Source organism: Fundulus heteroclitus, unplaced genomic scaffold (assembly GCF_011125445.2).
Source record: "Fundulus heteroclitus isolate FHET01 unplaced genomic scaffold, MU-UCD_Fhet_4.1 scaffold_41, whole genome shotgun sequence".
NCBI lineage: Eukaryota > Metazoa > Chordata > Actinopteri > Cyprinodontiformes > Fundulidae > Fundulus > Fundulus heteroclitus.
The window spans coordinates 2,236,886-2,257,877 of record NW_023396824.1 but is presented as its reverse complement, the minus strand read 5'-3'; the positions used below and the strand labels follow the sequence as shown (position 1 = coordinate 2,257,877).

The 20,992-nt window shown below is 55.4% G+C and overlaps 1 protein-coding gene and 1 long non-coding RNA gene across 3 annotated transcripts in view; both read left to right on the top strand.

Moving 5' to 3' along the window:
• Positions 1–3,441: 3,441 nt before the first annotated feature.
• LOC105924390 (ephrin type-B receptor 4b) overlaps positions 3,442–20,992 on the top strand; it is a 28,752-nt gene continuing 11,201 nt past the window's right edge. Inside the window, exons 1-16 of one of the 2 annotated variants that reach the window (XM_036131078.1) lie at positions 3,442–3,547; positions 7,878–7,948; positions 8,019–8,161; positions 8,235–8,598; positions 8,680–8,842; positions 12,921–13,076; positions 13,238–13,386; positions 15,197–15,401; positions 15,495–15,785; positions 15,860–15,956; positions 16,044–16,102; positions 16,197–16,310; positions 18,257–18,504; positions 18,596–18,742; positions 20,589–20,681; positions 20,716–20,910. In XM_036131078.1, the coding sequence (XP_035986971.1) occupies positions 3,463–3,547; positions 7,878–7,948; positions 8,019–8,161; positions 8,235–8,598; positions 8,680–8,842; positions 12,921–13,076; positions 13,238–13,386; positions 15,197–15,401; positions 15,495–15,785; positions 15,860–15,956; positions 16,044–16,102; positions 16,197–16,310; positions 18,257–18,504; positions 18,596–18,742; positions 20,589–20,681; positions 20,716–20,808 (2,478 nt within the window). In that variant the 5' untranslated portion in view covers positions 3,442–3,462 and the 3' untranslated portion in view covers positions 20,809–20,910. Of the gene's footprint in view, positions 3,548–7,877; positions 7,949–8,018; positions 8,162–8,234; positions 8,599–8,679; positions 8,843–12,920; positions 13,077–13,237; positions 13,387–15,196; positions 15,402–15,494; positions 15,786–15,859; positions 15,957–16,043; positions 16,103–16,196; positions 16,311–18,256; positions 18,505–18,595; positions 18,743–20,588; positions 20,682–20,715; positions 20,911–20,992 lie in introns of those variants that run through there. The other variant, XM_036131077.1, reaches the window with a different exon arrangement.
• LOC118560247 lies at positions 12,270–12,772 on the top strand. The gene is made up of 3 exons (XR_004929213.1): positions 12,270–12,317; positions 12,393–12,480; positions 12,573–12,772. It is a non-coding gene; the product is annotated as an uncharacterized LOC118560247 (long non-coding RNA).

Here is a 20,992-nt window from a genome sequence, read left to right as displayed (position 1 = left end):
GGGACTAAAGATACCAGAGAACCAGACAGAACTGGACCCAGGGAACTAAAGACAGCAGAGAACCAGACAGAACCAGACCCTGGGAACTAAAGACAGCAGAGAACCAGACAGAACCGGGCCTAGGGGACTAAATAAAGCAGAGAACCAGACAGAACCGGACCCAGGGGACTAAAGACACCAGAGAACCAGACAGAACCGGGCCCAGGGAACTAAAGACAGCAGAGAACCAGACAGAACCAGACCCTGGGAACTAAAGACAGCAGAGAACCAGACAGAACCGGGCCTAGGGGACTAAATACAGCAGAGAACCAGACAGAACCGGACCCAGGGGACTAAAGACACCAGAGAACCAGACAGAACTGGGCCCAGGGAACTAAAGACAGCAGAGAACCGGACAGAACCAGACCCAGGGGACTAAATACAGCAGAGAACCAGACAGAACTGGACCCAGGGAACTAAAGACAGCAGAGAACCAGACAGAACCGGACCCAGGGGACTACAGACAGCAGAGAACCAGACAGAACCAGACCCTGGGGACTAAAGACAGCAGAGAACCAGACAGAACCAGACCCTGGGAACTAAAGACAGCAGAGAACCAGACAGAACCAGACCCTGGGAACTAAAGACAGCAGAGAACCAGACAGAACCGGGCCTAGGGGACTAAATACAGCAGAGAACCAGACAGAACCGGACCCAGGGGACTAAAGACACCAGAGAACCAGACAGAACCGGGCCCAGGGAACTAAAGACAGCAGAGAACCAGACAGAACCAGACCCTGGGAACTAAAGACAGCAGAGAACCAGACAGAACCAGACCCTGGGAACTAAAGACAGCAGAGAACCAGACAGAACCAGACCCAGGGAACTACAGACAGCAGAGAACCAGACAGAACCGGACCCAGGGGACTAAAGACACCAGAGAACCAGACAGAACCAGACCCAGGGGACTAAAGACAGCAGAGAACCAGACAGAACCAGACCCTGGGAACTAAAGACAGCAGAGAACCAGACAGAACCGGACCCAGGGGACTAAAGACAGCAGAGAACCAGACAGAACCAGACCCAGGGGACTAACACTGCAGAGAACCAGACAGAACTGGACCCAGGGGACTAAAGACAGCAGAGAACCAGACAGAACCGGACCCAGGGGACTAAAGACACCAGAGAACCAGACAGAACCGGACCCAGGGGACTAAATACAGCATAGAACCAGACAGAACCGGACCCAGGGAACTAAAGACACCAGAGAATCAGACAGAACTGGACCCAGGGAACTAAATACAGCAGAGAACCAGACAGAACCAGAACCAGGGGACTACAGACACCACAGAACCAAACAGAACCAGAACCAGGGGCAGTAACCATCCTCAGCAGGCCGTGCCAGATTATTGAACTCTTCCTGCCGGTAGATTTCAGAGGTTCTGTCTGAGCGAGACCCTTAACTGCAGAACGGTTCCCAGGCGCTGCACATGGCAGCTTATTGCTTCTCTAGAGGACGGGTTAAAAGCAGAGAACACATCTCATTGCTTGTACTTGTGACAGTACAATGACAATAAAATTTAATTCTATTCTATTCTATTCTATTCTATTCTATTCTATTCTATTCTATATTCTGCATCTGGACCAACTGGCAGTGTGTGTCTTTGAGATGGCGGGTATTGAACCATCAACCCTGTGGTGCTGTAAGCCTTTATCTTTAAAGGCATTTTTTCCTTAGATGACTTTTACATTTATACATGAACTAGTTTTAAAACCGGTGGTTTTAAAACCGGTGGTTTTATACATTGACTTGAGTAAACGTTAATACTTCAGGGTCCACAGAAGTGCTTTTATACCCTAGTCTCTCTACTTCTGGCTCCTTTGAGCAAGGCATCAGGACCAATGAGGAAGGAGTCCCACTGATTATCAATCAGATGAATGATAAACTCCTCATTTATGATCTTTCCACTAAATTCAAGTGTATGTTGACCAGAGCAGGTAATCTGTGAGCTGATTGGCTGGAGTAGTCATGTGACCTGTGCTGAGGACAATCTAATAAAAGGTTCTTAAACAAATAAGTCACAGATAAAAAGAGAACCTGAGAACATTTAAACGAGCCTTTGATGGTTCTGGATGATCAGAACCAGACCAGATGTTTCCACAGCAGCCAGCAGTATCAGAACCGGACAAGCAGCAGAGGATGGAGCCAGTCTTAGTTAACTTCTGGGTTCAGGCTCATTTCTTTCTTCTATACTATTATTTCCTCATTCCTGGGTTTTTACATTCATTTTTGATTAAACTTACATGTAAATGTAAAAGGAATTAAAATGTAAAATAACAATAAATGATCATTTGTCAGATTTTTATCTGCCTTTTTATTTCCATAAACTATTTTATGCGCCTCTAACGGTCATGCGCAGACGGGTACCGTTTCTCCACATTCCTCAGCGGCCTCTCGGGCACCGAGAAGCCCCGCCCCCGGCAGACTGACAGACTCGCCAGCCAATCACAGCGTTCCTCGGGTCCCATATGGGCGGGGCTTCGTGAGGGGGAGGGGTCTGAAAACTCCAGCTTTGTCTGAACTTTTTCTGGATGTTTTAACTGGAAACTATCGGCGCTGCGCTCCGGGGAATCTGGGCCAGTGTTCCGGACCTTCTGGACCAGCTCCTCCACGACCGAACCGACCCAGCGACTGGTACCGCCGAACCTTGACTCTGGGTCTCCGGGTCCGCTGCTGTTCCCCGGGAGGGAGAAAGGAGACTAAGCGGGGACGGAGCAAGGAGCAGGACCGCCGCCTGGGACCCGCAGTTCCAGCCTCCATCTTGGAAAGTTTCTCCTCTAAACAAAAGTTTTCCCGGACGGATTTCACCCGCCGCCCCCTCACCGCCCCGCGGCTCTTTCTGCCCCGGTACCCCGCCGCTCCCTCACCGCATTACGGCTCTTTCTGCCCCGGTACCCCGCCGCCCCCTCACCGCCCCGCGGCTCTTTCTGCCCCGCCGCTCCGCCGCTCCCTGACCGCCTCACCGCAGCTTCCCCCCCCCGGTACCCCGCCGCCCCATAACCGCCCTCGGAGCTCTTTTCCCCGGTACCCGCCGCCCCATAACCGCCCTCGGAGCTCTTTTCCCCGGTACCCGCCGCCCCATAACCGCCCTCGGAGCTCTTTTCCCCGGTACCCGCCGCCCCATAACCGCCCTCGGAGCTCTTTTCCCCGGTACCCGCCGCCCCATAACCGCCCTCGGAGCTCTTTTCCCCGGTACCCGCCGCCCCATAACCGCCCTCGGAGCTCTTTTCCCCGGTACCCGCCGCCCCATAACCGCCCTCGGAGCTCTTTTCCCCGGTACCCCGCCGCCCTATAACCGCCCTCGGAGCTCCAATGCGGCGGGTCCAGAGCGAGCCCAGCTGACGTCCCGGCCAGGGGGGTAGAGGAGGGGGCGCCCCGCGGTGGAGCCAGTCGGTCGGACCGGGATCTTCCAGCGGGCAGTGATGGGGGGGTGGGGCGGTCTGCCGCTGCTGCTGCTGCTGCTGCTGCTGGGCGGCTGGTGCTGGTCCCGGTGCCGGGCTGAGGAAGGTGAGTCCGGATCCATTCCTGGTTCTGATCCGTTATCCCGGATTAGTGACTTTATGTCTGAATTATTAAAAGTAAAGGTAGCAGCTCAGGTTGGCTGTTAATTTATATTTAATCTATGATTTAATTATTACTACTGTATAAGTTTATTATTATTGTTTACTGTTATAATAATAATAATTATTATAATAATAGTTTCTAATTATTTATTATTATTATCATTAGTGTTGTTGTTGCTGTTGTTCTATACAGGTCGCTTTTTATTTGAACAAGCTAAATTAAATAATAATAATAATAATAATTATAATAATAATAAAATGAACGGTAATAACTATTAATAATAATAATAATAATATTGGTAATAATAAATATTATTATTAATAATATTATTAACAATAATAACATATATATATAAATGTTATAAAGTGTGTCCTGTCTGTTCTTTAAAGACTCAAACCGGGTCGGTTCTGTCAGTACTTCAGTCTCTCAGAACCCAGTTATCCTGATGGGTCCAATATCCTCTGGACTGATAATGAGTCAGAACCGGGTCGGTGGAGCAGAACCGGGTCGGTGGAGCAGAACCGGGTCAGTGGAGCAGAACCGGGTCGGTGGAGCAGGTCCAGAGCAGAACCGGGTCGGCTGCTTCACTGTGTCCATCCTGTTTGGTTCTGTCTGGAAATGCTGGTGTCAGCCGGGCCTCTGGTACCGGCAGCAGAACTGTAAACTAGTCCAGGTTCTGGGCCCAGTGGTTCTGATGCTCCAGGAACAGGCTGGAGGTTCTTGTGTTCTTTTGGGTCGGTCTCAGTGATAAATGGTTCTGGAGCGGGTCGGTACTGATGGCGAGCCCGACCGGACCTTTGGACCGGTGTGTCAGTAGGAACGGTTCTTCTCTGACCCGGTTCTAGGCTGCAGTCCTCCTGTGGAAAAACCCGCTCCCACTGGTACCGGTACCTCCTGTCTGGACCTGCCGGCGCCGCTGCAGAGATCCAGTAGTTCTGGAGCGGCTCATCAGAACTAGAGCTGCAGCTTCCAGACTGGACCCGTAAGTTCTGGTTAACACTTCTGGACCCTCAGGGCGAGCAGAACCAGAACCTGAGTCTGGGGCCGGCTAGTTGTCCTGTGGACCCGGGTTCTGGTTCTGACGGGTCTGGTTCTGATCCACTGGCTCCGCGGTTCTGGTGCTGACAGGTCAGTTCTGATCCTCTGGCTCCACGGTTCTGGTTCTGACAGGTCTGGTTCTGATCCACTTTCTCTGCGGTTCTGGTTCTGACGGGTCCGGTTCTGATCCTCAGGCTCACTGGTTCTGGTTCTGACGGGTCCGGTTCTGATCCTCTGGCTCTGCGGTTCTGGTTCTGATCCTCTGGCTCAGCGGTTCTGGTTCTGATCCACTTTCTCTGCGGTTCTGGTTCTGACGGGTCCGGTTCTGATCCTCGGGCTCACTGGTTCTGGTTCTGACAGGTCCGGTTCTGATCCTCTGGCTCTGCGGTTCTGGTGCTGACAGGTCAGTTCTGATCCTCTGGCTCCACGGTTCTGGTTCTGACAGGTCTGGTTCTGATCCACTGGCTCCGCGGTTCTGGTGCTGACAGGTCAGTTCTGATCCTCTGGCTCCACGGTTCTGGTTCTGACAGGTCTGGTTCTGATCCACTTTCTCTGCGGTTCTGGTTCTGACGGGTCCGGTTCTGATCCTCTGGCTCTGCGGTTCTGGTTCTGATCCTCTGGCTCAGCGGTTCTGGTTCTGATCCACTTTCTCTGCGGTTCTGGTTCTGACGGGTCCGGTTCTGATCCTCGGGCTCACTGGTTCTGGTTCTGACAGGTCCGGTTCTGATCCTCTGGCTCTGCGGTTCCGGTTCTGATCCTCTGGCTCAGCGGTTCTGGTTCTGATCCTCTGGCTCAGCGGTTCTGGTTCTGACGGGTCCGGTTCTGATCCTCTGGCTCAGCGGTTCTGGTTCTGACGGGTCCGGTTCTGATCCTCTGGCTCAGTGGTTCTGGTTCTGACGGGTCCGGTTCTGATCCTCTGGCTCTGCGGTTCTGGTTCTGACTCCAGAACAAAGAGGCGTTCAGGAGAGCTGGCAGATAATCATCAGAGGGCAAGTCTGAACAGAACCGACCCGACTCACGGCGCCGCCAGGCCCGGCTTGTGTAAACATCCCGTCAGCGTTGCCATGGCAGCGGCCTCTCTGGTCTCTGATTGGCCGACTACAGGCCGCCGTGTCACACGACCCGTTTGGATCCCTGCAGTGGGAACCGTGAGCCCGGTTCTGTAGGAAGCTCTGACCCGGTTCCAGAACCGTTCTGACAAACCCAGATAGTGCTCATAGACTGAGGGGAGTAACTGGGTCAGAACCAGCTGTTCAGAAACCGGGTCTCAGGACGGGACAGACTGGACACCATCAGAACCGGGTCCTTTGGACCGGCTGTAGGTTCTGTAGGTTCTGGTCATGGTTCTGGAGGAGCTTCCATCCCAGACCCGAGGTCTGGTTCTGTGTGGTTATAAACGGACCTGGTGACCCGGTTCACATGGTGTCAGGCCCGTGTTCTCTGGCTGTTTGGGTCACAGGACCGGGTTCTGCTGATTCTGCTCACGGGCCGGCTGCTGACCAGAACACAGACTGGGTCGGCTGTTCTGAGGAGAGCCCACTAACTGACCCGATAGAACCCTGTCAGAACCGCAGCAAGCATCCTGGTGTGTTTGTTCTGGACCGGGTTCTGTAGGAGTAAACCAGACCGGTGTGGAACAGAACCAGCTCAGAACCACATGGTTCTGCTAGTACATACTGTTGGAGGCCCAGAACCGGTTCTCCTCAGCGGCGCCGGCAGAACGTGGTCCAGTTAGAGTCCAAACGGGTCGGTACCAGCAGCAGAACTCACAGCGGGTCTCTACATCCGTGTTCTGGTCGTCATGGTATCCCACAATGCTTTGGGGTTTACTTCCGCGTGTTCTGGACTGAAACGGACCCGGTCCCAGAACCACGTTGTTCTGTCTGGAAGATGGTTCTGGTCCATATCGGCTGGTTCTGCTCCATCTGAATCCCTGCTTTATGAACATCAGTCCAGTTCTGTTGGGTCGACCCGTGGTTCTGATGGCGGCCAGCAGAACCACAGCAGCCTGGTTTGGGGCTAATTGGACCTTTAGCACCACGCCTTAAAGGCACAGCGCACATTTACCTTCACTCCCACTGACGCATGGTTCTGGTGGGTTCTGTCAGCCGGTGGATGGTTCTGGTCCAGATCAGGCCGTGGTTCCTGACGCCGTGGTTCCTGGGTCTGTGGTTCCTGAGGCCGTGGTTCCTGGTGTTCCTGTGGTTCCTATGGTTCCTGGTGTTCCTGTGGTTTTCGTGGTTCCTGGTGTTCCTGAGGTTCTCGTGGTTCCTGTAGTTCCTGGTGTTCCTGTGGTTCCTGTGGTTCTCGTGGTTCCTGGTGTTCCTGTGGTTCCTTGTGTTCCTATGGTTCCTGTAGTTCCTGGTGTTCCCGTGGTTCCTTGTGTTCCTATGGTTCCTGTAGTTCCTGGTGTTCCCGTGGTTCCTGTGGTTCTCATGGTTCCTGGTGTTCCTGTGGTTCCTGGTGTTTCTGTGGTTCCTGTGGTTCCTGGTGTTTCTGTGGTCCCTGGTGTTCCTGTGGTTCCCGTGATTCCTGGTGTTCCTGTGGTTCCTTGTGTTCCTATGGTTCCTGTAGTTCCTGTGGTTCCTGTAGTTCCTGGTGTTCCTATGGTTCCTGGTCTTCCTGTGGTTCCTGGTGTTCCTGTAGTTCCTGGTGTTCCTGTAGTTCCTGGTGTTCCTGTAGTTCCTGGTGTTCCTGGTGTTCCTGTAGTTCCTGTGGTTCCTTGTGTTCCTGGTGTTCCTGTAGTTCCTGGTGTTCCTGGTGTTCCTATGGTTCCTGTTCTTCCTGTGGTTCCTGGTGTTTCTGTGGTTCCTGTGGCTCCCGTGGTTCCTGGTGTTCCTGTGGTTCTCGTGGTTCCTGGTGTTCCTGTGGTTCCTGGTGTTCCTGGTGTTCCTCTGGTTCTCGTGGTTCCTGGTGTTCCTGTGGTCCCTGGTGTTCCTGTGGTTCCTGTGGTTCCCGTGATTCCTGGTGTTCCTGGTGTTCCTGTGGTTCCTGGTGTTCCTGTGGTTCCTCTGGTTGTTATGGTTCCTGTGGTTCCTGGTGTTCCTATGGTTCCCGTGGTTCCTGGTGTCCCTATGGTTCCTGTGGTTCCTGGTGTTCCTGTGGTTCCTGTTGTTCTTGTGGTTCCTGGTGTTCCTGGTGTTCCTGTAGTTCCTGTGGTTCCTGGTGTCGACACGTTGACCTGTTCTCCATGAGAACCCGTGGATCTGTTCTAACCCTCCTGTCGGTTCTCCAGAGGTTCTGATGAACACCAAGCTGGAGACGTCGGACCTGCGCTGGACCAACCACCCTGCAGACGACCAGCAGGTAAGCCCCGCCCCTCTCTGTGCTCCGACCAATCAGCGCTCAGGGTGACTGACCCCTCCCTCCTGTGAAGTGGGAGGAGCTTAGCGGCCTGGACGAGGACTCCAACAGCGTGCGCACCTTCCAGATCTGCACCCCCGACAGCCCGTCGTCCTATTGGCTGCGGACGCGCTGGATCCCCCGCGGCGCCGCCACCACGCTCTTCGTGGAGATCCGGTAGGTGGCGCCGCTCCGGTCGCTATGGCGCCGCGCCGACAGGAAGTGACACGCGCTCTGCCGCCCCCTGCAGGTTCACCATGATGGAGTGCGCCGCCATCAACCAGCGCCACTGCAAGGAGACCTTCAACGTCTACAGCTACCAGAGCGACGCCGACGAGGCCACGCCCACCCACCCCGCCTGGATGGAGAACCCCTACACCAAGGCCGCCGCCGTGGCCGCCGACCACCTGCTGCGGCGCGGCGGCGAGCGGCGCTCCAACGTCAAGCTGCTGCGGCTGGAGGGGCTGCGGGGGGCGGGGCTCTACCTGGCCTTCCAGAGCCAGGGCACCTGCATGGCGCTGCTCGCCGTGCGCGTCTTCTTCAGGAAGTGCCCGGCCGTCCGCCGCGCCTTCGCCGCCTTCCCCGAGACCGTGCCGCACTCGCTGGTGGAGCAGGTAACCACGGCAACACCGCCCGCCCGCCCCGCCCCCCACGGCGGGAGGAGAGAGTAACGGCTGTGGCCTTCACCTGTGCAGGCCCAGGGCGTGTGCGTGGAGAACGCCGTCACGCCGCCCGGCGAGAACGCCCGGCTTCCCAGCATGCTGTGTGGCGAGGACGGCCAGTGGGTGGGGCAGCCCACGTCCAGCTGCGCCTGCCGGCCCGGCTACGAGGCGGGGGACAGCGAGGTGCGCTGCCGAGGTGAGCCCTTCACAATAAAAGCCCTCTGATAGAACCCGGTGTCAGGTTCTGGTAGAACCCGGTGTCAGAGGTGGGTCACATGGTTCGAGAAGGGTATAACTGCAGAGCGTAAGAACGCCCCCACTGTCGGAACGCCCACACAAACGCTGATTGGTTCGTTGATTTGCCCACTTCAATACATATATTTTTTCCCTCCATCTCCTTCATTCAGCGGGACGGACGAAAAATGTCCGTCCCGCTGAAAAAATCCGTCCCGACGAAAAAAATCCCTATCGCAGGGTATTAGTTTTACCTAGGGACCACATGTGATTTGTAATAATAACGGCGTTGTATGCAGACAGATATTAACCGGCTCGCGGTGTCAGGAGAAAGCAACAGCGCGAGGACTATTATGACTATTATATGTAGTAGCCTATGATAGAATTCTGTCCTGTCAGGATAAGGGCTTCTACTGGAGAAACACCCCAAATATGCGACTACACGTTCAAAAATAAAGCTAAAAAAAAAAAAACAACTCACGAAATTTACCAGCGACTGTAGAAAAAAAAAGAAAGCATACAGAGGCAGAGTTGACAGCGCTGCTTCTGTCACACAGCTGCAGCGCAGCGTATTAATTACATGTAATCCCAGGTAAAAACCAGATCCGAGCGAGTAGGCGATTGGACATTTTGCTGCATGGAGCCAGGCAAAGTTGGAAAAAAAATCCGCTTCCTAGCAGAAAGCCTGAAAAAGAAGGACAAATATGTGTGTGGGGCATTCAAAATCCGGACTGTCACCTGCCTTTCAACGGACGAAAGCTTCGGATGCTTTTGTGTAACTCTGCAACATTTTTCAATGTATGGTTTGTTTAATAAAAAACAAGTGTCCTAGTGTCCTTTTATTTGCACCCATACGCGGAGCAAAAATCGGGCATCCTCGGACGGAGCTCTGGATGTTTGCTTACTTTCGATACAAATTCGAAATAATTTATTAAGTTAGACAATAATTGAATTCAATCAATTGGTCCTATGTAGCCCCTAAAGGGGTGACGTTTTCAGTCAGTTGATTTATCTGGAAAACGGGTGAGAATTCACCGGATTCAGTGTCTGAAAACATAAAGTACATTTTCCTGAATTGACTTGTATTCTGTCTGACTGCACCTTGGTCTGACCTAAGATGGCCGCTCTGTCGGCACGCCTCCCACCCGACAACGCGGTGTCTACGTATTCATGTCTGTGCGCAGAAGGACCGCCCAGTCGGAACGCCCACACAGCTCTGCAGTTACTCCTTACTGCATGGTTCTGGTAGAACCTGGGTTCAGGTTCTGGTAGAACCTGGCAGAACCATGTGACTCATCCTGCAGGACCTCTGAGTTCTGAGCAGATTTAAGAGCTGATCTGTCCTGGCTGGTAGAACCTGAGGTCGGTTCTGGTTTGTATTGATTGGATCTTTGTTTGTGTCGTGGTTCTGAACCAGAACGTGCTGGTTCTGAGGGTCCGGTCGGTTCTGGCTGGTAGAACCTGAGGCCGGTTCTGGTTTGTATTGATTGGATCTTTGTTTGTGTCGTGGTTCTGAACCAGAAGGTACTGGTTCTGAGGGTCTGGTCGGTTCTGGTCCGGTCGGTTCTGGTTTGTATTGATTGCTGCGGTGGTTCTGAACCAGAACGTGCTGGTTCTGAGGGTCCGGTCGGTTCTGGTCCGGTCGGTTCTTGTCCGGTCGGTTCTGGCCCGTCGGAGCGGGCCGCAGACAGCGCGGTAGTCGAGGCTTCCTGTTGTTCCACAGGAGGTCAGAGGTCAGCTGACAGAGGAGGAGCCTGCAGCAGGAAGTGGCCTTGGCTTGGACAGGAAGTGGAAAGTGGCGCTGCGGCGGCGGCCTCTGTGAAGCCGGACCGGGTCAGAGGTCAACGACGCAGACGGCGGTTCTGGAGGGAGGCTGCTGCCTGGCAGAACTTTCCACTTCCTGTCCAAGCCAAGGCCACTTCCTGTCTCCATTGTCTCCCACCAAGCCCCGCCCTCCTCTGTGACTCACAGCTGATGAGCAGCGACCCGACCCAGTAGTGGCGCCGCACCTCAGACCGGTTCTGCAGCGGGTCAGCGGCACCGGCTGGAGGCTGGTTCTGCAGCACGAGACCCAAAAGTCCAGAACCGGATCACATGACCAAAAAGTTCGGTTCTGCGTGACCCGACAGTCCGGACCTGAACCCGGGAATCACTTTCAGAACCGCAGCAGCAGAATCTAACTGTGTGACTGAAAGCAAACCTGAAGGTTCTGGTTCTGACGGGTCTTTCTCTGCAGCCTCTGAAGGTTCTGGTTCTCTGAAGGTTCTGGTTCTGACGGGTCTCTCTCTGCAGCCTCTGAAGGTTCTGGTTCTCTGAAGGTTCTGGTTCTCTGAAAGTTCTGGTTCTGTCGTCTTTCTCTACAGCCTTTAAAGGTTCTGGTTCTCTAAAGGTTCTGGTTCTCTGAAGGTTCTGTCGTCTTTCTCTGCAGCCTTTAAAGGTTCTGGTTCTCTAAAGGTTCTGGTTCTCTAAAGGTTCTGTTTCTGTCGTCTCTCTCTGCAGCCTCTAAAGGTTCTGGTTCTCTGAAGGTTCTGGTTCTCTGAAGGTTCTGGTTCTGACGGGTCTTTCTCTGCAGCCTCTGAAGGTTCTGGTTCTCTGAAGGTTCTGGTTCTCTGAAGGTTCTGGTTCTGTCGTCTCTCTCTGCAGCCTCTAAAGGTTCTGGTTCTCTGAAGGTTCTGGTTCTCTGAAGGTTCTGGTTCTGTCGTCTCTCTGCAGCCTGTGAAGGTTCTGGTTCTCTGAACGTTCTGGTTCTCTAAAGGTTCTGGTTCTGTTGTGTCTCTTTGCAGCCTGTGAAGGTTCTGGTTCTCTAAAGGTTCTAGTTCTCTGAAGGTTCTGGTTCTCTGAAGGTTCTGGTTCTGTCGTCTCTCTGCAACCTGTGAAGGTTCTGGTTCTCTGAAGGTTCTGGTTCTCTAAATGTTCTGGTTCTCTAAAGGTTCTGGTTCTCTAAAGGTTCTGGTTCTGTCATCTCTCTGCAGCCTGTGAAGGTTCTGGTTCTCTAAAGGTTCTGGTTCTGTCGTCTCTCTGCAGCGTGTGAAGGTTCTAGTTCTCTAAAGGTTCTGGTTCTCTAAAGGTTCTGGTTCTGTTGTCTCTCTCTGCAGCCTGTGAAGGTTCTGGTTCTCTAAAGGTTCTGGTTCTGTCGTGTCTCTTTGCAGCCTGTGAAGGTTCTGGTTCTCTAAAGGTTCTGGTTCTCTAAAGGTTCTGGTTCTGTCGTCTCTCTGCAGCCTGTGAAGGTTCTGGTTCTCTAAAGGTTCTGGTTCTGTCGTCTCTCTCTGCTGCCTGTGAAGGTTCTGGTTCTCTGAAGGTTCTGGTTCTCTAAATGTTCTAGTTCTCTAAAGGTTCTGGTTCTCTAAATGTTCTAGTTCTCTAAAGGTTCTGGTTCTCTGAAGGTTCTGGTTCTCTAAAGGTTCTGGTTCTGTCGTGTCTCTTTGCAGCCTGTGAAGGTCCTGGTTCTCTAAATGTTCTGGTTCTCTAAAGGTTCTGGTTCTGCAGCCTGTGAAGGTTCTGGTTCTCTAAAGGTTCTGGTTCTCTAAAGGTTCTGGTTCTCTGAAGGTTCTGGTTCTCTAAAGGTTCTGGTTCTGTTGTGTCTCTTTGCAGCCTGTGAAGGTCCTGGTTCTCTAAATGTTCTGGTTCTCTAAAGGTTCTGGTTCTGCAGCCTGTGAAGGTTCTGGTTCTCTAAAGGTTCTGGTTCTCTAAAGGTTCTGGTTCTCTGAAGGTTCTGGTTCTGTCGTATCTCTGCAGCCTGTGAAGGTTCTGGTTCTCTGAAGGTTCTGGTTCTCTAAAGGTTCCGGTTCTGTCGTCTCTCTGCAGCCTGTGAATGTTCTAGTTCTCTAAAGGTTCTGGTTCTCTGAAGGTTCTGGTTCTGCAGCCTGTGAAGGTTCTGGTTCTCTGAAGGTTCTGGTTCTCTAAAGGTTCTGGTTCTCTGAAGGTTCTGGTTCTGCAGCCTGTGAAGGTTCTGGTTCTCTGAAGGTTCTGGTTCTCTAAAGGTTCTGGTTCTCTAAAGGTTCTGGTTCTCTGAAGGTTCTGGTTCTGTCGTCTCTCTGCAGCGTGTCCGTCGGGTCACTTCAAGGTGGAACCAGGAAGTGGAGGCTGCACTTCCTGTCCAGACAGGAGCCACACCCGGATCCCAGGCTCCGCCTACTGCCCCTGTCTCCCGGGTTACGACCGGGCCGACTCCGACCCGCCGCACGCCGCCTGCACACGTAAGACTCCTCCTCCTCTTCCTCCTCTTCCTTCGTCGCTCTTCTGGGCTCTGCTGATGCTGCAGCCACCGTTTCCCATCATGCACTGGGTTCAGGTGTGACAGTCCACGCTCACGGTAAACTCATGATGCTAAACTAGCCCTGACCTCTGACCCCTGCAGGCCCCCCCTCGCCCCCCCGCCACCCCGTCTACCAGCTCAACGACACCACGGTGACCCTGGAGTGGAGGGAACCGCTGGAGCGAGGAGGACGGGCGGACCTCAGCTACACGCTGCTCTGCTACGACTGCGGCGCCACCGGCGCTGCTCAGGTAGGACGACCGGACCGCCAGGTACCTGACAGGTACCAGGTAGATATGAGACAGGTACCAGACAGGTACCAGACAGGTACCAGACAGGTACCAGACAGGTACCAGGTAGATACCAGACAGATACCAGGTAGATACCAGGTAGATACCAGGTAGATACCAGACAGGTACCAGGTAGATATGAGACAGGTACCAGGTAGATATTAGACAGGTAACAGGTAGATACCAGACAGGTACCAGGTAGATATCAGACAGGTACCAGCAGGTACCAGGTAGATACCAGCAGGTACCAGGTAGATACCAGACAGGTAACAGGTAGATACCAGACAGGTACCAGGTAGATACCAGACAGGTACCAGGTAGATATCAGACAGGTACCAGCAGGTACCAGGTAGATATGAGACAGGTACCAGGTAGATACCAGGTAGATATCAGACAGGTACCAGGTAGATACCAGCAGGTACCAGGTAGATACTAGACAGGTAACAGGTAGATACCAGCAGGTACCAGGTAGATATCAGACAGGTACCAGCAGGTACCAGGTAGATACCAGCAGGTACCAGGTAGATACCAGACAGGTAACAGGTAGATACCAGACAGGTACCAGGTAGATACCAGACAGGTACCAGGTAGATATCAGACAGGTACCAGCAGGTACCAGGTAGATACCAGCAGGTACCAGGTAGATACCAGACAGGTAACAGGTAGATACCAGACAGGTAACAGGTAGATACCAGACAGGTACCAGGTAGATATCAGACAGGTACCAGGTAGATATCAGACAGGTACCAGGTAGATATTAGACAGGTACCAGACAGGTACCAGCAGGTACCAGGTAGATATTAGACAGGTACCAGGTAGATACCAGTAGGTACCAGGTAGATATTAGACAGGTACCAGACAGGTACCAGTCAGGTACCAGCAGGTACCAGTCAGGTACCAGTCAGGTACCAGCAGGTACCAGGTAGATATCAGACAGGTACCAGGTAGATACCAGGTAGATACCAGGTAGATACCAGGTAGATACCAGCAGGTACCAGGTAGATATCAGACAGGTACCAGGTAGATACCAGGTAGATACCAGGTAGATACCAGACAGGTACCAGGTAGATATCAGACAGGTACCAGCAGGTACCAGACAGGTACCAGGGAGATACCAGGTAGATATCAGACAGGTACCAGGTAGATATCAGACAGGTACCAGGTAGATACCAGGTAGATACCAGACAGGTACCAGGTAGATATCAGACAGGTACCAGCAGGTACCAGGTAGATACCAGCAGGTACCAGGTAGATATCAGACAGGTACCAGCAGGTACCAGGTAGATACCAGACAGGTACCAGGTAGATACCAGCAGGTACCAGGTAGATACCAGGTGGATGCTGGCTGCTCTGCTGGAGCTGCTCAGGTAGGACGACTAGAGTAAAACAGTTCAGGTACCTCCGGGTACCAGGTAGACACCAGGTAGATACCAGGTAGATACCAGACAGGTACCAGGTAGACACCAGGTAGATATCAGACAGGTACCAGAAAGGTACCAGGTAGATACCAGACAGGTACCAGGTAGACACCAGGTAGACACCAGGTAGACACAGGCCAGGTAGATCATTAGCTTAGATAGCAGGAACCTGAGCGGTGGGTTCTGCTGCTGATGGACCAGTCAGACCTGTTGGTTCAGGTTCTAAACGAGGAACTCTCCTCAAAGTCACCTTTGTTCCAGGTGAGCTGTGGGTCTAAGGTGCTGCTGTGATGCAGTCAGACCCCAGTACAGAGCAGTAGGTGCTGACTCCGCCCCCTGCGTGTGCTCCTCAGGGATTGGCCGGCTCCTGCGCCCCCTGTGGCGACGCCGTCCTGTACCGCCCCTCCCAGTCGGGCCTCTCTCAGCCCCGCGTCGTCGTCTGGGGGCTCCGCCCACAGGCCCGCTACCTGTTCACCATCCAATCACTGAACGGCGTGTCTGCAGTCAGCCAATCAGAGCCAGCCTCCGTCAGCATCAACGTCACCACCAGCAGAGACGGTAACACTACATTACCCACAATGCCCCTCGGGAGCAGGCGGGGCTTCCTGCGGTTTCTGTGTGCTGGTCTGTGATTGGCTGTTCTCCCTGTAGTCCCTCCCCCAGTCTCAGGTGTGAAGCGGGCGGCGGCGTCAGAGAGCAGCCTGTCCCTGAAGTGGACCGCCCCGGTTCTGCAGAACCAGCAGCAGGTTCTGGAGTACCAGCTGCGGTACCGGCGGGCCGACGACGGCGACGCTCCGTGGGAGTACCTGCCCAGCGAGGGCGCCTCCGCGGTTCTGAGCGGCCTGCAGCGGGCCACCCGGTACCAGGTGCAGGTCCGGGCCCGGTCCCAGGCCGGGTACGGCCCGTTCAGCGCCGCCAGCGCCGTCAGCACGCTGCCCGACGGTACCGACCCGCTCACACACAGCCACGGCGCCGGCGCCGCCCAGGTTCTCACGCTGTGCCTCTGGTTCCGACAGGTGCCGCCCGCTCCCAGCTGGTGCTCACCGCCGTCCTGGTCTCCGTGACGATGCTGCTGCTGGTCGCCGCGGTGACGGCCGGATCCATCTGGTACCGGTAAGAGAGAGAGAGGACGGTCCCCCAGAACCGCCCCGACCCGGTCCTGGCGCCGCTCAGCTTCCTGTCTGTGTCTCTGTCCCTCAGGAGGAGGCGGCGCCGCTCGGCCCGCGTTGATAAGGCTGGACACTACGCCATGGGTCAGAGTGAGTCCCGCCTCGTTAGCCATCCCGCCTCGTTAGCGATCGGCCAATGAGAGGCCGCGGTGAGCCGCTAATTAACCCGGTGCCGTCCTCTCAGCCATGAAGGTCTACATCGACCCGTTCACCTACGAGGACCCCAACGAGGCCGTCAGGGAGTTCGCCAAGGAGATAGACGCCTCCTTCGTCAAGATAGAGGAGGTGATCGGAGCAGGTGAGCAGAACCGCACGGTTCCCCGGAGAACGCCAGAGAACGTCAGGGGAACCGTCACAATCTGTCAGAACTAAGGAACTAAATGGATTAGCATGAAGAACTGTGGGGACCAGGGGTTCTGTCTGAGGGACCTAAACAGATGTTTAGAGGACCAGTAGAACCTCATGAGACCAGTGGAACCAGTCATGTTGTTTTAGAACCCATGACGGAACCTTAAAGTGACGCAGCCCCCAGAGAAGATGTGTGGGAGGCCTGTGGAACTGGAACGTTCCTGTTAAACTGATCTGAAGTCAGTTCATATTAAACGGATCTCAGGTTCCTCTAGAACTGTTCTGATGTTTTTTTTCTGTTGACCTGTTCTGGGGACGTTCCTCGCTGCAGAACCAGGAGGGTTGTGGTTCCTCTCTGAAGGACTGAGGCAGTGAGGTTCCTGCAGGAACCCAGCAGAGACTCAGAGCGGGTGTTGTTGCTGTCAGGCTGCCAGGCGGCTCTGTGTTCCCTCTGTGAGAACAAGCCTCTGGTTTCTACCAGTCCTGCTTTATTAAAGTAAACAGAACCTCAGCCTGAGGCTCTGAGGTCCGTTTGGGTCCGATGCAGCCGTGGAACCCAGGATGGTCCAGAGGTTCTGCAGAGGTTCTGCCTGGGTTCTGGTCCTCTGTCCTCCAGAACCAGCTGTGAGCCCAGCTACAGTAGCCGTGGTTCCCTCTGGCTGTGATTGGCCGGTTCCCCCCTGCTGCTGGCTGTGATTGGCCGGTTCCCCCTGCTGCTGGCTGTGATTGGCCGGTTCCCCCTGCTGCTCTGGCTGTGATTGGCCGGTTCCCCCTGCTCTGGCTGTGATTGGCCGGTTCCCCCTGCTGCTGGCTGTGATTGGCCGGTTCCCCCTGCTGCTGGCTGTGATTGGCTGGTTCCCCCTGCTCTGGCTGTGATTGGCCGGTTCCCTCTGCTGCTGGCTGTGATTGGCCGGTTCCCTCTGCTGCTGGCTGTGATTGGCCGGTTCCCCCCTGCTGCTGGCTGTGATTGGCCGGTTCCCCCTGCTGCTCTGGCTGTGATTGGCCGGTTCCCCCTGCTGCTCTGGCTGTGATTGGCCGGTTCCCCCTGCTGCTGGCTGTGATTGGCCGGTTCCCTCTGCTGCTCTGGCTGTGATTGGCCGGTTCCCCCTGCTGCTCTGGCTGTGATTGGCCGGTTCCCCCCTGCTGCTGTCTGTGATTGGCCGGTTCCCCCTGCTGCTCTGGCTGTGATTGGCCGGTTCCCCCTGCTGCTCTGGCTGTGATTGGCCGGTTCCCCCCTGCTGCTCTGGCTGTGATTGGCCGGTTCCCCCTGCTGCTCTGGCTGTGATTGGCCGGTTCCCCCTGCTGCTCTGGCTGTGATTGGCCGGTTCCCCCCTGCTGCTGTCTGTGATTGGCCGGTTCCCCCTGCTGCTCTGGCTGTGATTGGCCGGTTCCCCCTGCTGCTCTGGCTGTGATTGGCCGGTTCCCCCTGCTGCTGGCTGTGATTGGCCGGTTCCCCCTGCTGCTCTGGCTGTGATTGGCCGGTTCCCCCTGCTGCTCTGGCTGTGATTGGCCGGTTCCCCCTGCTGCTCTGGCTGTGATTGGCCGGTTCCCCCTGCTGCTGGCTGTGATTGGCTGATTCTCCCTGCTGTGGTGTCGGTGCCTCCTGCAGCAGATCAGATCCTCTGAGTCTCGTTTCTAGGTCTCAGCGTGACTCACTGCCCCCCCCCCCCCCCCCCCCCCCTGCTCTGATTGGCCGGCAGCTCCCACAGCTTCCCAGGTGGATCTGTAACAGGACACTGGGGACTATTGTGTGTCTGTGGGACGCAGAACAATGGCTTCATGTTCTCAGGTGTTCTAGTTGCACCTGTGACGCCTGGAGACAGAAGCAGGGACACCTGAGCCGCCTCAGGTTTCAGCTTCAAAAGCAGATCAAAGCTACCTGTGTCTCCCGTCCAGGTGAGTTCGGAGAGGTGTGTCGCGGCCGGCTGAGGGTCCCCGGCCGTAAGGAGAACTACGTGGCCATCAAGACCCTGAAGGGCGGCTACACGGACAAGCAGAGGCGGGACTTCCTGTCCGAGGCGTCCATCATGGGACAGTTCCAGCACCCCAACATCATCCACCTGGAGGGCGTGATCACCACGTCCTGTCCCGTCATGATCCTCACCGAGTTCATGGAGAACGGAGCGCTGGACAGCTTCCTGAGGGTGAGACGGCCAGGCTGTCTGTCCCCCTGTCTGTCTGTCCACCTGTCTGTCTGTTCCCCCGTCTGACTGTCCCCCCGTCTGTCCCCTGCAGCTGAACGACGGTCAGTTCACCACCATCCAGCTGGTGGGGATGCTTCGTGGAATCGCTGCAGGCATGAAGTATCTGTCAGAGATGAGCTTCGTCCACCGAGACCTCGCTGCTCGCAACATCCTGGTCAACTCCAACCTGGTCTGTAAGGTGAGACCCACCTGTCTGTCCCTCTGGGTTCCTCTCTGTCCCCATGGGTTCCTGTCTGTCCCCCTGGGTTCCTGTCTGTCCCCCTGGGTTCCTGGCTGTCCCCCTGGGTTCCTCTCTGTCCCCCTGGGTTCCTGTCTGTGTCCTCTGGGTTCCTGTCTGACCCCCTGGGTTCCTGTCTGACCCCCTGGGTTCCTGTCTGTCCCCCTGAGTTCCTGGCTGTCCCCCTGGGTTCCTGGCTGTCCCCCTGGGTTCCTGGCTGTCCCCCTGGGTTCCTGTCTGTCCCCCTGGGTTCCTGTCTGTCCCTCTGGGTTCCTGGCTGTCCCCCTGGGTTCCTGTCTGTCCCCCTGGGTTCCTGTCTGTCCCTCTGGGTTCCTGGCTGTCCCCCTGGGTTCCTGTCTGTCCCCCTGAGTTCCTGGCTGTCCCCCTGGGTTCCTGGCTGTCCCCCTGGGTTCCTGGCTGTCCCCCTGGGTTCCTGTCTGTCCCCCTGGGTTCCTGTCTGTCCCTCTGGGTTCCTGGCTGTCCCCCTGGGTTCCTGGCTGTCCCCCTGGGTTCCTGTCTGTCCCCCTGGGTTCCTGTCTGTCCCCCTGGGTTCCTGGCTGTCCCCCTGGGTTCCTGTCTGTCCCCCTGGGTCCCTCTCTGTCCCCCTGGGTTCCTGTCTGTCCCCCTGGGTTCCTGTCTGTCCCTCTGGGTTCCTGTCTGTCCCCCTGGGTTCCTGTCTGTCCCCCTGGGTTCCTGTCTGTCCCCCTGGGTTCCTGTCTGTCCCCCTGGGTTCCTGTCTGTCCCTCTGGGTTCCTGTCTGTCCCCCTGGGTTCCTGTCTGTCCCCCTGAGTTCCTGTCTGTCCCCCTGGGTTCCTGGCTGTCCCTCTGGGTTCCTGTCTGTCCCCCTGGGTTCCTGTCTGTCCCCCTGAGTTCCTGTCTGTCCCCCTGGGTTCCTGGCTGTCCCCCTGGGTTCCTGTCTGTCCCCCTGGGTCCCTCTCTGTCCCCCTGGGTTCCTGTCTGTCCCTCTGGGTACCTGTCCCTCCCCCTGGGTTCCTGGCTGTCCCCCTGGGTTCCTGTCTGTCCCCCTGGGTTCCTGTCTGTCCCTCTGGGTTCCTGTCTGTCCCCCTGGGTTCCTCTCTGTCCCCCTGGGTTCCTGTCTGTCCCTCTGGGTTCCTGTCTGTCCCCCTGGGTGCCTGTCTGTCCCTCTGGGTTCCTGTCTGTCCCCCTGGGTTCCTGTCTGTCCCTCTGGGTTCCTGTCTGTCCCCCTGGGTTCCTCTCTGTCCCTCTGGGTTCCTGGCTGTCCCTCTGGGTTCCTGGCTGTCCCCCTGGGTCCCTGTCTGTCCCCCTGGGTTCCTGTCTGTCCCTCTGGGTTCCTGTCTGTCCCCCTGGGTCCCTGTCTGTCCCCCTGGGTTCCTCTCTGTCCCTCTGGGTTCCTGTCTGTCCCCCTGGGTTCCTGTCTGTCCCCCTGGGTTCCTGGCTGTCCCTCTGGGTTCCTGTCTGTCCCCCTGGGTCCCTGTCTGTCCCCCTGGGTTCCTGTCTGTCCCTCTGGGTTCCTGTCTGTCCCCCTGGGTTCCTGTCCATGTCAACCTGGGTTCCTGTCTGTCCCCCTGGGTTCCTGTCTGCCCCTCTGGGTTCCTGTCTGTCCCTCTGGGTTCCTGTCTGTCCCTCTGGGTTCCTGTCTGACCCCCTGGGTTCCTGTCTGTCCCCCTGGATTCCTGTCTGTCCCCCTGGGTTCCTGTCTGCCCCTCTGGGTTCCTGTCTGTCCCTCTGGGTTCCTGTCTGTCCCTCTGGGTTCCTGTCTGTCCCCCTGGGTTCCTGTCCATGTCAACCTGTAGCTGACCCAGCTGTGGTGTTCTCCGTCTTCCAGGTGTCAGACTTTGGTCTCAGCAGGTTTCTGACGGAGAACTCCTCTGACCCGACGTACACCAGTTCCCTGGTGAGTCCCTGTCCCTGTCCTCAGGTCCCTGTCCTCAGGTTCCTGTCCCTGTCCTCAGGTCCCTGTCCTCAGGTTCTTCTACTGCAGCAGAACCGAGTTAACGATGGAGCAGCAGACAGGAAGCAGCCTGGTGTGGCATCAGCTTCTGTGATTGTGGAGAACCCAGTGGAACAACTAGTTCTGCTCGTTAATAAATCTTTATAGTTAATAGATCTTTATAGGTAATAGATCTTTTTAGGTCATAGATCTTTTTAGGTAATAGATCTTTTTAGGTAATAGATCTATTTAGGTAATAAGTATTTATAGTTACATGTTCTACATGTTAGAAAAAGGTT